The sequence below is a fragment of the Armigeres subalbatus genome, chromosome 3, assembly GCF_024139115.2.
Source record: "Armigeres subalbatus isolate Guangzhou_Male chromosome 3, GZ_Asu_2, whole genome shotgun sequence".
Lineage (NCBI taxonomy): Eukaryota > Metazoa > Arthropoda > Insecta > Diptera > Culicidae > Armigeres > Armigeres subalbatus.
The window spans coordinates 202,087,432-202,102,472 of NC_085141.1; the positions used below are offsets into that span (position 1 = coordinate 202,087,432).

Consider the following 15,041-nt stretch of genomic DNA (forward strand, 5'->3'; position numbering starts at 1 on the left):
GTGTTGAACTTAGTCTGTAGATTAAAAAAACACCTTAATAAAGATTAAAAAAAAAAAAAAAGGAAAACAAAATCCAAAGCAATGATTACAGGAATGGTAGTGGTCTTCAACTATCATATTCTGTATCATATTTCTTAAAATAATATTATACAAAATTTAATACGGCTATCATATATTTTGATGTTTATTATACCCCTTTTAATTTGAATTAACCATGGAATCTTTATTTGATCCATAATTTGATTTCAAAAACCATACTACTGATCTTTTTTTTTGAATACAATTATAATCCGAATCATCGCAGGACAAGAAATGATGATAAACTAACGATATATGGTAAAATCGCCTGACAAAAATATAAGGAAAAATAGGCCTTTTTGAATGGTAACGATACTTAACAACCCATTCAGTGTATCGTCCAAAATCAAATTATTATTGACGCTATCGTAAATATTATTTATGGTATAATTATCGTTTGATATTTTTTATGTTTCCATTTAAAATTCAATTTCAATTCTTTTTGATCAAAAAACGATAACTAGCAAGATAGTATAATAATACCATTCTATTCGGGAAGCTTCTTCATTGATGACATGGGAGAGAGGGTGAAGAGCATGGTCAACCTCGTGTTCGTTTAATGGCATTGTACATGACTTCTCATCCGTTATGGTAGCACGGTCGATTTCATCACTTTTTGTAACACCGGCTAATGTGGGCGATGAGCTGCTCGTATAATCTGATTCTTGTCCAGGAAGACACTTCGATGGTATAGCTATATATTTTCTTCAGGCGCCTTCCACCTGTGGATTATTATTTTTTTTAAATTCATGTTTCGCATATCATTAGTATGCATTTCCTTACCTGGAAGGTAATCAGCTTCAACAAAGTGTCTACTGCACACCGTTGAATTTTTCGTTGGCATTCTACTACATCTTAGTTCTTTAAGCCATGAATGGAATCGCTGGTCTGTATTAGCTGGAAATTTGTGCAAGGATATCTCTTGGCTTGCTCTGGAGTAACAACCGGTCACATAGCAAATACGGTTGCTTTTTGGACGAACACTTTGCCGTGCACAATAATTGTGGTCCCATAGATGAGAAAAGCTGCTTCGAGTTCCTAGAGACCGTTTTACGCGCTTCACTAGTTTGGGCACTTTTTTCGTTGGAACAGCACCAGGTTTCAAATACACACTGTTGACTGAAAAATAACAATACATTTTATAACAATCAAGTGATAATATTTTTGATTTGTTTACCTGTTCTGAAGTCTTTCAGAGTAAAATGCCGATGACAAACTTTCAGGTTGCTGGTATTTTCAATGGCCAAAATTTTCATCCATACTTCCCTGATTCGCGGTTGGATTGGGAATTTGAACAGTAATTTCCGCATTTTGGTCGAGCACCCTCTTATACAGCATGCTCCCCTCGGATCTACCTTCAGACCATTTTTCGGCAGCCGAAAGCTTGGAACCGCTTTGTTTTTTAGATGTTTCCGGCTATCTGAAGTATAATTTTAAAATAATTATCCATCACAAAATAAATATTACGGTTTCCTACAAGTGATAAAGTCACTACTGGAGAAGTGATCTGCACAATTTTTTTCTTTCCGCTGACCCGAAAGATGCATACGTTTTGTCCAGTTCTTGAAGGATTTGTTATTTGTAGGTGGCACGGCAAAGAATCTGGTGCACGAGAGACCTTCCTCATTCCGGCAGGAAGGAACGATGCACTTCATGTTGCAATGTTGTAGCAACGTCGTCATCGATCTGGAACAAATAATTCTATGGTTCAAATGTCTATATTCTTTATACTTTGATAAAAACAAATGAAGGTCAATTTTCGCGAATCGCGTAAATTAGTTTACTGGAACACGGTAGAAGTACAAGTAACCAAGAGATTTACTATTTGATTACGAGCACTTTGGATATTTAGAATGTAATCATCATCATCATGCGCGAACGCCATCTAGACGAGAGTGTTTGACGTTTGATCGCGAATATATATATATATACGGTTTTGAGTGAAAACAACCCACTTTTGGGTACACTTGGTTTTCAGTTTACACGTATATATACTTCGACCCTCCCAGCAAACAAGGTTACTCTAACTTGACCCTAACATGAGTGTAACCTGTTAGAAAGTTACTCTAATTTTCTCACTAACGTTAGGGTAAAATGAGACTAAAATTAGACAGATCTGCAACACTTTTGTTAGATATGTTTATGTAAGTTGCATAATTTAATCTAACCTGTTAGCCTCACTTTAGAATAACGTTAGCAATGTTTCGCAGTGAGCGGTTAGGGAGTTGTGAGGGTTGTTTTGAAAGGGCTTTCATGCTGATTTATTTACATTCAGCTGTCATCCGAGGCAGAATGTACATAATATACATAACTGCCTCGAGTAACAGATGAATGTAAATAAATTATCAATAAAAATCGTCTTAGAAATTTTCTATATTTACCAAAATAATTGTTTTACATTTAGATTAACCACATTTAGCTTATTTATTATGAAATTATAATTTTATCTATATCCTAACCCGTGTTGTATAATGTATAGACTATAGGAAGGAAGCAGTTTTGCAATTTACACTACAGCCGCCGCCTATTCCGAAGCGGTCTTCTATATTCGATCCGGAACCTGGTCCACCACGAAAATTGCAGCGTAGTAGACGCGTTCGAGTACCACGTGAGTCCATTTGATCACGAAGCGGTCGCAGCGTAGATGATGTCTTTGAGTACGATGCGGTCCCATTCCGATACGGCCTTTTTAATCGGCCAGGAACCGTACTCTCGTCATCTAGACAACTACGAGACGCGGATTGCTCCAAGAATTTCTTCGGAGTTTCCTGCAGCAGTTCTTTCAAAGATTCCTCCAGGAATTTCTTCGGAGATTCCTCCAGGAATTTCTTCGGAGATTCCTCAAGACGTTCATTTGGAGATTCCTTCAGGAATTCCTCCAGACATTCCTACTGAGACTCCTGCAGAAGTTCCTTTGGAGATTCCTGCATCAGTTTCTTCGGAAATTCCTCCGCAAGTTCTTTTGGAGCTTCCTTCAGAAGTACCTTCGAAAAATTCTCCAGAAGTTCCTTCAGAGTTTCCTCTAAGAATACCTTCAAGTTCTTTCGCAGAAACTTTTAGGAGAATTCTGCAAGAGTTTCTTCATATATTTCTTGGAAAATAATGCAGAAGTTGTTTCGGAGATCCCTCCAGAAGCGAGTTCAAGAGTTCTTACGGAGATTCCTCCAGGAATTCTTTTGTAGATTCCTGTAAAGGTTCCTTAGGAAATTCCTCCACCTTTGGGGATTTCTCCAAGAGTTTCATCGGAGATTCCTCCAGGAATGCCATGGGACAGTTCCTTCTAATAATTTTCGAGATCCAGGACATCCAGCCCGGAGATTCCTCCAGGAATTCTTTCCGAGATGCATCCATAAAGAGCTTGGGAGATTCCATCAGGAATATCGATCCTTCGAAGATTCGTCCAGCAATTTCTTCAGATACCTCCAGGAATTCCTACTGAGATTCCTCCTGGAAGTATTTAAAGATTCCTTTGAAGATTTCTCCAGGAGTTCCTCTGAAGATGCCTCCTTTCCTTGAGAGCTTTAGGACATACCCAAGTAACCGTAAGCATTAAATCATAGCATATTAATGGCTTTTTATTGGCATTTAGGCAGCCTAAAAACTATATAATAGCACTATTGAGGCACAGATGTCTTATATAAGCATTGCTAATGCATTGAAGCCTTGTCAATAGTGGCATTATTATTGGCATTATATGCGTTTAAAATGCTTATTTAATGCAAAAATTAATGCAATGAAACACCAGCTCTTTAAAGTGCATATTTGCCCTAAATCAGCATTTGGAATGCAATACTTTGAAATCTATTTTTAGATATTACGTTCTAGTTGTAGCCATAAATTTGATCTGTTTCTGGAAAACTCAACTGATCTTGTGGTGACAATCTCTGTGATCATAACATTCTAGGAAAAAGGAAATAAAACGGATTAAGAAAATAATATCACGGAATTTATTACATTTATTTATTTCATGTCTTTCGTTCACATATGGCAAATCGAGACAGATAATGCAACTTGAAGAACACAAATCTATTCTTCGGTGATAATATTTATATTGAATTTACATTTATTTCGCTTGATCTGCTCGGGGCGGTTCAGACTCCATGGGATGTTATTCGCTTTTGCTTTTAATTCTCCATTGACATCTTCATTAATAGGAAGTTTTCGTCGACACTCGGTTTGATAGATCAGTTTTCTAGCCACAGCCACTGTATTCCTGTTTTTATCACCATTTGCTTCGTGGAATGCGGAATGTTCCTTCATCATGCTGTTGCGACGGATTCAAACTTTCACACAATGTTCAAAGAAGAATAAATCCGTTCAGATCACTGATGTCTAATTATGATCGCCTTACTGATATTCGAAATAACGAAGGGGCTTCATTACCTGTTGAAAAACAAAAATATGTTCGATATTTCATGCATTACTCGAACGTTCAGGTAAAACTTACATCATTGGAATTGGCCAATTGTCCCGTTCTATTCCATACCGAAGGCGCTCAGCGTTTTGGTGTCCGTTGTTCCTTCGAAGCCTCAAGACGATCCGGTAACAAGATTCTTTTTTATCAGTAGCGCTACCTATTTTTCACCCGTCTTCCGCGATCTACTGCGAAGGTATAGCACACAGGATAACAATCAACCGTTCCACCCAAATTTGCCAGCGGTCAAGGCACCTATAATGAGTATGTATTGAATATCACCACAAATATTTTATTGCGTTGAAAAGAACTTACCGATCAGAATAATAATAATCACAAATTGATCGAATTCAGCATCACGAAGAGATCAAGATTTTTTGTTGTTATTTTGCGTTTGACGTTTTGCCTTTCGTGTTTCCCACAGTTGCCAGTTTTACAGGAAAGAAAAACTTAATCACTTTTATTATTTTCAATTAAATTATTGTTTTATAAAAATGAAGCCGTTATTCATAAATAATAAGTTTAAAGGTGTCGTGTATCAACTACATATATGAGTTAAAAATTTAAATTAGAATACAATCAATTACCATCAGCGTATATGGGTCCGTGCTTTTAAGTTTATGGGAACTTATTATTTGTTAATTCAATATGCATACTGGCAACACAGCTGATACGATATTGAAATCAAATCAGCTGAATTAAATTGGTTACTTTTCATTAGATTCATAAACATCCCGTATGGCCCAGGCAGCAGATGAGCACTCCAGCGATAAACGACGAGACACCCTCAGTTCGAGACCCAAAGAAGCTAATTTTCATAATTCTAATTTATAAACTGGGTGGGAGGGGGAATGCATAAATATAGCATAATGAAATAGGAGACAAAGTTTCCAATTCTTATTTTGATTTTTCTTTTTGCATATCCATTATAATTATCATTAAAAATCCGAAGAAATCATGGGCACTAAAAATAGCTATTGGAGACAAAATTTTATACCTATGCTTTCTAAATGCATTAGCAGTGCGATAAACGGGCTGTCATCTTTGGCATGATTACTTCACTGCACTGAAATAGCATTAGTAGTGCTATGTAGGTGCTTTCATCATCAGCATCATATTGGCACGCTATTTCGCCTTTTGCAGCATTTAATTAGCATTATATTGTCATACAGATCTAATTAGCTTTAAAAGCATGCATTATAATTTGATATAATGTTGAATTAAAGCCATTTTATAATGCTTATGGTTACTTGGGTACTTCAGAGATTCCTGCAGAAATTCGTACAGAGATTTCGGAGATGCACCCAGGAATTGTTTCGGACATTTTTCCAGGATTTCCATAGGATATGCTTCCAGCAATTCCTACTGAGATACCTCCAAAGTTCCTTTGGAGATTCTTCAAGGATTAATTTCGGAAATTACTTCAGGATTTCTTTCGGAGATGCATCCAAGGATTTCTTCAGAGATTCCTCCAGAAGTTCCTCCGAAGCTTTTTCCAGAAATTCATTAAAATAAAATTAAAATTAAATTAAAATTAAATTAAAATTAAATTAAATTAAAATTAAATTAAAATTAAATTAAAATTAAATTAAAATTAAATTAAAATTAAATTAAAATTAAATTAAAATTAAATTAAAATTAAATTAAAATTAAATTAAAATTAAATTAAAATTAAATTAAAATTAAATTAAAATTAAATTAAAATTAAATTAAAATTAAATTAAAATTAAATTAAAATTAAATTAAAATTAAATTAAAATTAAATTAAAATTAAATTAAAATTAAATTAAAATTAAATTAAAATTAAATTAAAATTAAATTAAAATTAAATTAAAATTAAATTAAAATTAAATTAAAATTAAATTAAAATTAAATTAAAATTAAATTAAAATTAAATTAAAATTAAATTAAAATTAAATTAAAATTAAATTAAAATTAAATTAAAATTAAATTAAAATTAAATTAAAATTAAATTAAAATTAAATTAAAATTAAATTAAAATTAAATTAAAATTAAATTAAAATTAAATTAAAATTAAATTAAAATTAAATTAAAATTAAATTAAAATTAAATTAAAATTAAATTAAAATTAAATTAAAATTAAATTAAAATTAAATTAAAATTAAATTAAAATTAAATTAAAATTAAATTAAAATTAAATTAAAATTAAATTAAAATTAAATTAAAATTAAATTAAAATTAAATTAAAATTAAATTAAAATTAAATTAAAATTAAATTAAAATTAAATTAAAATTAAATTAAAATTAAATTAAAATTAAATTAAAATTAAATTAAAATTAAATTAAAATTAAATTAAAATTAAATTAAAATTAAATTAAAATTAAATTAAAATTAAATTAAAATTAAATTAAAATTAAATTAAAATTAAATTAAAATTAAATTAAAATTAAATTAAAATTAAATTAAAATTAAATTAAAAATAAATTAAAATTACATTAAAATTAAATCAATAAAATCGATAAAATTACAAATGAGTGTTTAAAACATTGCCATTTGAAGACGTGAAGATAGGATCTCTGTCCGACGATCTGAGATTCTTCTTATTGGACCAAGCAATTCTTCATGCACTTGAGCTTACAACCTAGACTTCATGCATCGCATAGAATCTTCCCCATCTTGCAGTGAAATAACGCCTATTGGTCCTGCAGCAACTCATCTCCTACACCCGGCGATTTCTCAGGAACCAACCAGCACCACCTGGAGCATAGAATAGAATTTGATTTTGAGAAAAAATATCTTGCTTTTCAAACAACAGTGTCTTACCCAGGCGAAATCCAGATGCATTCTGCTGGTTGAGATTCGTTCCCGGATGGAAATTAATATTCCGAAAAGACATTCCTCGTCGCCTGGCAGTAGAGCTGTCAACCACCGAAAAGAAAAGTGCCTCCTCTGAATCTGAAAGTGAATTAAAAACAAGGGTCGTAGAAAGATATGTAGATAGGAATGAGAGCACTGAACTCATATTTTATATTGAAATATTGATTTAAACTTACTTGCTTTATCTCACCATTTTATGGTGGTCCCAACCAAATCGCTGTTGGCAAAACCAATTAAACAAAAAAAGCCATAAGTAATGGTTATCTTATAATATATGCGCATTATGAAGGGAAACTTACTCAATGGAGCTGCCAAAGAAATGTGAATGCTGCCGGAGTATTCCATCCAAAACGCGGACCGTATCACAGCGACTATTCAGAGGAAACCCCATCCCATCTATGCGTTGCATCCTTGAGCGCTTCTCATCAGCGATTTCCGCCCTGGGGTGGCCATGACCAGCTTCTCGTCGATGCCTGCAACTTAGTTTTGCAGATGCTCACACAAAGCCGAATGCTGAAATTCGAAGTTTAATATTAACAAGCTACCTTAATGTTCTTAATCAGTGAAAGTAAATACTTACATGAAAAAGCAATCAAACATCGCAATATACATATTGATTTTTCAGAAGAAAAAATCGCAAAAACAGCTTGGAAGCAACGTCACTTGTTTTTTTTTTCTGTTTATGTTTCCAGTTTGTTGCCGGCGTTGCCAAGCACGAGAGAAAAAGAGGAAAAAGCATGACACTGAAGTGTATGTTATATGCTTTCTGAAGAGAAGCATAACTAACAGACCCTAACCAGACCCTAACATCTCACAGATTGTTACTCTGGGTATATATATATACGGTTTTGAGTGAAAACAACCCACTTTTGGGTACACTTGGTTTTCAGTTTACACGTATATATACTTCGACCCTCCCAGCAAACAAGGTTACTCTAACTTGACCCTAACATGAGTGTAACCTGTTAGAAAGTTACTCTAATTTTCTCTCTAACGTTAGGGTAAAATGAGACTAAAATTAGACAGATCTGCAACACTTTTGTTAGATATGTTTATGTAAGTTGCATAATTTAATCTAACCTGTTAGGGTGAAATCAGTAGTGATTCAGTTTCATTCCAAATTTTCGACCACTATTCTAGTTTGCATCTGAGCAAAATAGAACAAACATGTTGGTTTCTCCAGCAGTGTTCCATTCATGTTTTTCAAAATTTCAATTAAATAAAATCCTTATGTTGCTGCCAAGAAAGGCGCCGTAATTGCAAAGTGGATTGATCCGTAGATAAAATGACGCATTCATACACCAAAACAATTGAAAAATATTTGAATCTCGTGATTCAATCGTGGTTCAAATCTGCAGAAAATAGAACGGAGCGTTATACCAGTTTTATTTTTTTGACATTTGACTGGTATAAAAAATGAATCTAGAACAGCTGCTGGGAGAATGAATGTTTCAGATTCATATTCAAACTGACAGCCCCGAACGATTTGAATCACTGCTGATTTTACTCTTAGCCTCACTTTAGAATAACGTTAGCAATGTTTCGCAGTGAGCGGTTAGGGAGTTGTGAGGGTTGTTTTGAAAGGGCTTTCATGCTGATTTATTTACATTCAGCTGTCATCCGAGGCAGAATGTACATAATATACATAACTGCCTCGAATAACAGATGAATGTAAATAAATTATCAATAAAAATCGTCTTAGAAATTGTCTATATTTACCAAAATAATTGTTATGCATTTAGATTAACCACATTTAGCTTATTTATTATGAAATTATAATTTTATCTTTATTCTAACCCGTGTTTTATAATGTATAGACTATAGGAAGGAAGCAGTTTTGCAATTTACACTACAGCCGCCGCCTATTCCGAAGCGGTTTTCTATATTCGATCCGGAACCTGGTCCACCACGAAAATTGCAGCGTAGTAGACGCGTTCGAGTACCACGTGAGTCCATTTGATCACGAAGCGGTCGCAGCGTAGATGATGTCTTCGAGTACGATGCGGTCCCATTCCGATACGGCCTTTTTAATCGGCCGGGAACCGTACTCTCGTCATCTAGACAACTACGAGACGCGGATTGCTCCAAGAATTTCTTCGGAGTTTCCTGCAGCAGTTCTTTCAAAGATTCCTCCAGGAATTTCTTCGGAGATTCCTCCAGGAATTTCTTCGGAGATTCCTCAAGACATTCATTTGGAGATTCAGGAATTCCTCCAGACATTCCTACTGAGACTCCTGCAGAAGTTTCTTTGCACAGAGAAAAAAAAAGTTGGGATTCCAACATTTTCTAATCTTATTTTGACAATAAGGAAAATGTTGTGTTTTCAAGAGCTAAAACATTTCTTTCGATTGATAAATTGATTGATTTGAAAGTTTTTCTCCAGTTTGAAATTTTTATTTTAACAGTGAAAATAGTTAAAACGAAATTTGTAAAATATTCAATCAAACTTTAACATTTCACATTTTTGGCAACGCTGGCATTAAGAAAATGTATCTGGCAATTTACGACTAATCTGTCAGGCAGTTGCAAAAAAATTAGCTGGAAAGTTTATAAGTGCGCTTGTTTTTCGGGGGATAATATTCAAATGGTCACATTTGCTTTGGATCCTGGACCTTGAGCGCCTAAAAACGAACTGATTAACAGGGAGTCATCGAATGCCGCTTACCACCGTTGTACAGCACTGGACGAAGTTTCCTCAGACAGCATTCCAGTGAGCGATTCCGTCGTCGGTTGGGCTACAGAGTGTGCAGCTGGTTCGTAGTTTGGAATTTATTCATTATATAGAAATGCTAATTATTATAATATTATAATTTTCAGATCAATGATTCGTCACCAACCTCCAAAACGGACGAACCCCAGGAAAGCAAAGTCTGGGTCTCGTGTGAAGAAAAAGACAAAATTTGCTGAATGTTTGCCGTAAAAAGAACCGAGTGGAGTGACAAGTGAGTACGACACCGCAGAAGGTGATCTTCGTCGTGGGACCGTCTCCGATCAAAGTGCTTACCAAAAAGGGCGATTTGATGCTGCGTCCACCGTTTGATATGTGGAGCTTCTGTTATCACAACGAGTACGACCGGGGAAACGAAAGGGTCAAAGCTGACACCGCGACACCTGTGGAACATGTTATGCGTGACCAACATGCGGGACAACAGTGGCATTACCGTGTTACCGAATACGATAACAATAAATATCGACACAGTTGAATGAATCGCTCTTATCCTGTGAGACTGCGCATGAAGTACCCATAAGGCGGAATACCCAGGAAAATTGTAATCTATTTGGGTATTCCGTCTTCATAGTGTAAAAACTAACGCGACGCTTCAACCCAACCCCGGCGAGAATAAGGGCGAACATCAGAGAGCCAGTGGAAGATCCGGGCGAGAAGGAGGAGAAAGAGAGAAAAGGAGAGGATGGAAAAAACAGGAAAAAAGGGGAGTTCGTTCGATGACGTTGAAAAGTGCGGACGCAGCAGATCGCGAAGGGTGTAAAATCGGGCGGAGAAAGTGAACCCCGGACGAAAGTAGGATTGGGAAAATCGGGAAGCATCCGACATAACCTGGACGATTAGCTTCTACCCGTCCACGACCTAGGAAGGGTGATATTGTGCAATTCTGGTGCAACGTGCCACCTCTCGGTGCATTTTGAGTGCTGTATTCGTGTGTGTAATCAGGCCACCTTTAGCTGATTTCCCATCCTGTTCACGTGCCTGCAAGGGAATTCAACTCTACCCGCAAGCGTATTCACCGGCTATAGTAACGGTCGTACTCATCAAGTGAATGAAAATTCGGTCGTCTACCGGCCGAAATCGAGTTCCCCTCAGACCCTGCTAAGCATCGGACGGAGATTTCAGCACCACCTAGCACCTTGATAGCCGTGAACCCCGTCTAACCCCTCGCCCGCTACAAGATCCATTCCGGATACAGCTGCCCGTTTATCGTCTCCGGCCATGGAATCTATCTGCCGATACTTCGTTCCTGGCATGGGACCAAGCCACGCTCCTGCCGACCCTCCAACCTATTCCAAATTCGAGCCCCATACGAAACGGACACTGAAAGTATTATCATCGCCGGCCATGGTATCTATCTGCCGATACATCGTTTCTGGCATGGGACCAAGTCAAGCTTCTGCCGAGTCTCCAACCAAATTCGAACCCCATACGAAACGGACACCGAAAGTCTTATCATAGGACCACTCGCCCGGCGGATTTCCGCCCAACCGCAAGGTAGGGAAAAGCATCGATCGGCCGCAACGGTACTAACATGAAACTAACCACTAAAATCAAAAAAACGAAGAGAACCCATTTAAAATAAATAAGTAAAATGTATCTTGTACTTAAATTAATTACCCGCTTCCCTGGCATGCAATTGCGTCGATATCTTTGTTGTGTGGTCCCCCGCTTCTCCCCGTTTCGTGTCGTTGTGTCCCTCAAGCAGGCCTTTAGCCGGCCCTGAGAATTAAGACCCTTAGTGAGCTAGTTTGGGGACGTGTGGACGTCCACTGCCTAGACGTGTGGACGTCACCGGCAGTTACAACCGTCGCAACGAAACGGACTACGAGATGAACAGTAATACAGCACCGTAATTATAGCGCAAAAGAATGCCAGCATAAGACCCGGTTCTGTTCAAAACACACGAAAGAAACAATAAATATATTTTCATAAATATGAAGGAATTTATTTTAATTGTTTTGATTGAAATTGAAATTGCACAACACTTATTGTTCTGAAAGTATGACTGTTGATTTTAATGTAAAATAAACATTTAATTTCAAAAGGAAAATGTTATTTTAAAAAGTAAAATACACACTTAGTTTTAAGAGAAAAATGTTGCTTTGAAAGGCCGGCTCTTGTCAAAGTGCTTAGGCAAGTGACATTTTTGCAATTGTAGTTTTAACAATCTCTAACTTTCTACTGAAAATCACTAAAGCCCCAAACGCAATACAACGGAAACGGAAAATTTGACAGTTAGCCCATATATTTTCTGTCAAAATTGCCGTTTCCGTCGCCGTTCCGTTGTATTGCGTTTGGGGCTTAACTGTTTTTCTTAATTTTAACAACGTTTCTTTTAATTTTACCAACGATTTTTTTTGTGTGTGGAGATTCCTGCATGAGTTTCTTCGGAAATTCCTCCGCAAGTTCTTTTGGAGCTTCCTTCAGAAGTACCTTCGAAAAATTCTCCAGAAGTTCCTTCAGAGTTTCCTCTAAGAATACCTTCAAGTTCTTTCGCAGAAACTTTTAGGAGAATTCTGCAAGAGTTTTTTCATATATTTCTTGGAAAATAATGCAGAAGTTGTTTCGGAGATCCCTCCAGAAGCGAGTTCAAGAGTTCTTACGGAGATTCCTCCAGGAATTCTTTTGTAGATTCCTGTAAAGGTTCCTTAGGAAATTCCTCCACCTTTGGGGATTCCTCCAAGAGTTTCATCGGAGATTCCTCCAGGAATGCCATGGGACAGTTCCTTCTAATAATTTTCGAGATCCAGGACATCCAGCCCGGAGATTCCTCCAGGAATTCTTTCCGAGATGCATCCATAAAGAGCTTGGGAGATTCCATCAGGAATATCGATCCTTCGAAGATTCGTCCAGCAATTTCTTCAGATACCTCCAGGAATTCCTACTGAGATTCCTCCTGGCAGTATTTAAAGATTCCTTTGAAGATTTCTCCAGGAGTTCCTCTGAAGATGCCTCCTTTCCTTGAGAGCTTTAGGACATACTTCAGAGATTCCTGCAGAAATTCGTACAGAGATTTCGGAGATGCACCCAGGAATTGTTTCGGACATTTTTCCAAGATTTCCATAGGATATGCTTCCAGCAATTCCTACTGAGATACCTTCAAAGTTCCTTTGGAGATTCTTCAAGGATTTATTTCGGAAATTACTTCAGGATTTCTTTCGGAGATGCATCCAAGGATTTCTTCAGAGATTCCTCCAGAAGTTCCTCCGAAGCTTTTTCCAGAAATTCCTTCTAAGATTCCTCCAGTAGTCCCTTCTACGATTCCTACAGGAATTCGTACTGAGATTTCTGCTGGAGTTCTTTCGAAAATTCCTCAAGGAATTCTTTCGGAGATGCATCCGAGTATTCCTCCAGGAGCTCCTTCAAAGCTTTCTCCAGAAATTCCTTCTAAGATTATTTTAGTAGTTCCAAGAGTTCCTTCGGGGATTCCTCCAGATATTATTTCGGAGTTTCTTCCATGAGTTTCTTTTGAGATTTCTCTAAGAGTTTCTTCGAAGATTCTTCCAGAAGTTCCTTTGAAGATTTTTCCAGGCCGGAGATTCCTCCAGAATTTATTTCCGGGATGCATCCAGAAATAGTTTCGAAGATTCCATCAGGAATATCGATCCTTCGAAGATTAGTCCAGCAATTTCTTCAGATACCTCCAGGGATTCCTATTGAGATTCGTCCTGGAAGTTTTTAAAGATTCCTTCGAAAATTTCTACAGGAGTTCCTTCGAAGATGCCTCCCCAAGCAACCAGAAGTTCGGATAAGAAGGGCTATTTTGGCTTAATCAGCTCTCATTTTAAGTAATTTTTTGTATGTAACGGAACTTTAAGTGAACTTTAAAGTTCCGTTAAGGATGCTTGGAACTTGATGTGAACCATAGTGAACCAATTAGTTCGGTTAAGAGTAAATTTAAGTAAAATCTGAACTTCTGGTTGCTTGGGTCCTTTCCTTGAGAGAAGCATTCAGGACATACTTCAGAGATTCCTGCAGAAATTCGTACAGAGATTTCGGAGTATCTTCCAGTAGTTCCTTCGTAGATTCATCCAGTAGTTCTTTCGAAGATTCCTCTAGAAATTCCTTCGAAGATTCCTCCAGTAGTTCCTTCGAAGATTTCTCCAGTGATCCTTTCGGAACAACTTCCAGGAATTCCTACTGAGATTTCTTCTGGAATTGTTCCAGAGATTAATCCAGGAGTTCCTTTGAAATTGCCTCCAGTAATTCTTTAAAAAAAGCATTCAGGAATTACTTTGGAAATTTCTGCAGAAATACGTATAGAGATTTCCCAAGAGATCGGAGATCCAGAAGTTTTTTCGGAGTATCTTTCGAGAGTTCCTTCGGAGATCCCTGCACAAGTTCCTGCGGAGATTCTTCCAGGGAGGAATCTTGGAACTAATTCGGAGATTCCTCCAGGAGTTCCATCGGAGATTCCTCCAGCAGTTCCTGTGGAGATTCTTCCAGGAATCCTTCCAGGGAGGCATCTTAGAATTACTTCGGAGATTCTTCCAGAAGTTTCTTTGAAGATTCCTTCAGGAAGTCCTTTAGAGATTCCTTCAACAATTCTTCCAGAGATGCATCCAGGAATTCTTTCGGAGCTTCTTCCAGGCATTCTTATTGAGATTTTCCTAGCAGGTCTTTCAAAGCTTAATTAGGAATTTTTATCTTAATACTTTCAGTAGTTTCTTCGAAGAATCCTCTAGGAGTCCCTTGAGAGATTCCTCCAGGAATTCTTACTGAGATTTCTTCTAGAATAATTCTAGAGATTTCTCCAAGAGCTCCTTTGGAGATGCATCCAGCAATTCTTTGAAAGAAGCATTCAGGAATTACTTCTGAGATTTCCCAAGAGTTCCTTCGAAGATTCTTCCAGAAGTTCTTTCGGAGTATCTTCCAGGAGATCTTTCGGATATCCCTGCAGGAGTTTCTATGGAGATTCTTCCAGAAGTCCTTCCAGGAATTCTTTTGGAGATTCCTCCGGGAATTCCTATTGAGATTCATCC

At 36.7% G+C, this 15,041-nt stretch overlaps 1 protein-coding gene and 2 long non-coding RNA genes across 4 annotated transcripts; 1 reads left to right on the forward strand and 2 right to left on the reverse strand.

Annotated features, from left to right (window-relative positions):
• Positions 1-143: 143 nt before the first annotated feature.
• On the reverse strand, positions 144-7,525 carry LOC134223798 (uncharacterized). Of its 2 annotated transcripts, XM_062702996.1 has the most exons (7): positions 7,508-7,525; positions 7,278-7,409; positions 7,096-7,211; positions 1,556-1,764; positions 1,256-1,498; positions 862-1,197; positions 145-800 (listed from the first exon to the last, which is right to left on the reverse strand). In XM_062702996.1, the coding sequence occupies exons 3-7, from the start codon at positions 7,113-7,115 to the stop codon at positions 688-690; spliced, it is 921 nt and encodes a 306-aa protein (XP_062558980.1). In that variant the 5' UTR covers positions 7,116-7,211; positions 7,278-7,409; positions 7,508-7,525; the 3' UTR covers positions 145-687. The 2 variants fall into 2 exon arrangements, with proteins under 2 accessions (XP_062558979.1, XP_062558980.1); XM_062702995.1 differs by lacking the exons at positions 7,096-7,211; positions 7,278-7,409; positions 7,508-7,525 and adding an exon at positions 1,863-2,320 and having other exon boundaries at positions 144-800.
• On the reverse strand, positions 4,003-4,929 carry LOC134223799 (uncharacterized). Its single transcript, XR_009982723.1, has 3 exons — positions 4,808-4,929; positions 4,526-4,747; positions 4,003-4,461 (listed from the first exon to the last, which is right to left on the reverse strand). It is a non-coding gene; the product is annotated as an uncharacterized LOC134223799 (long non-coding RNA).
• A 2,421-nt stretch (positions 7,526-9,946) lies between the features above and the next one.
• Positions 9,947-11,655, forward strand: LOC134226562 (uncharacterized). The gene is made up of 2 exons (XR_009983504.1): positions 9,947-10,084; positions 10,149-11,655. It is a non-coding gene; the product is annotated as an uncharacterized LOC134226562 (long non-coding RNA).
• The last annotated feature ends 3,386 nt before the right edge of the window (positions 11,656-15,041 follow it).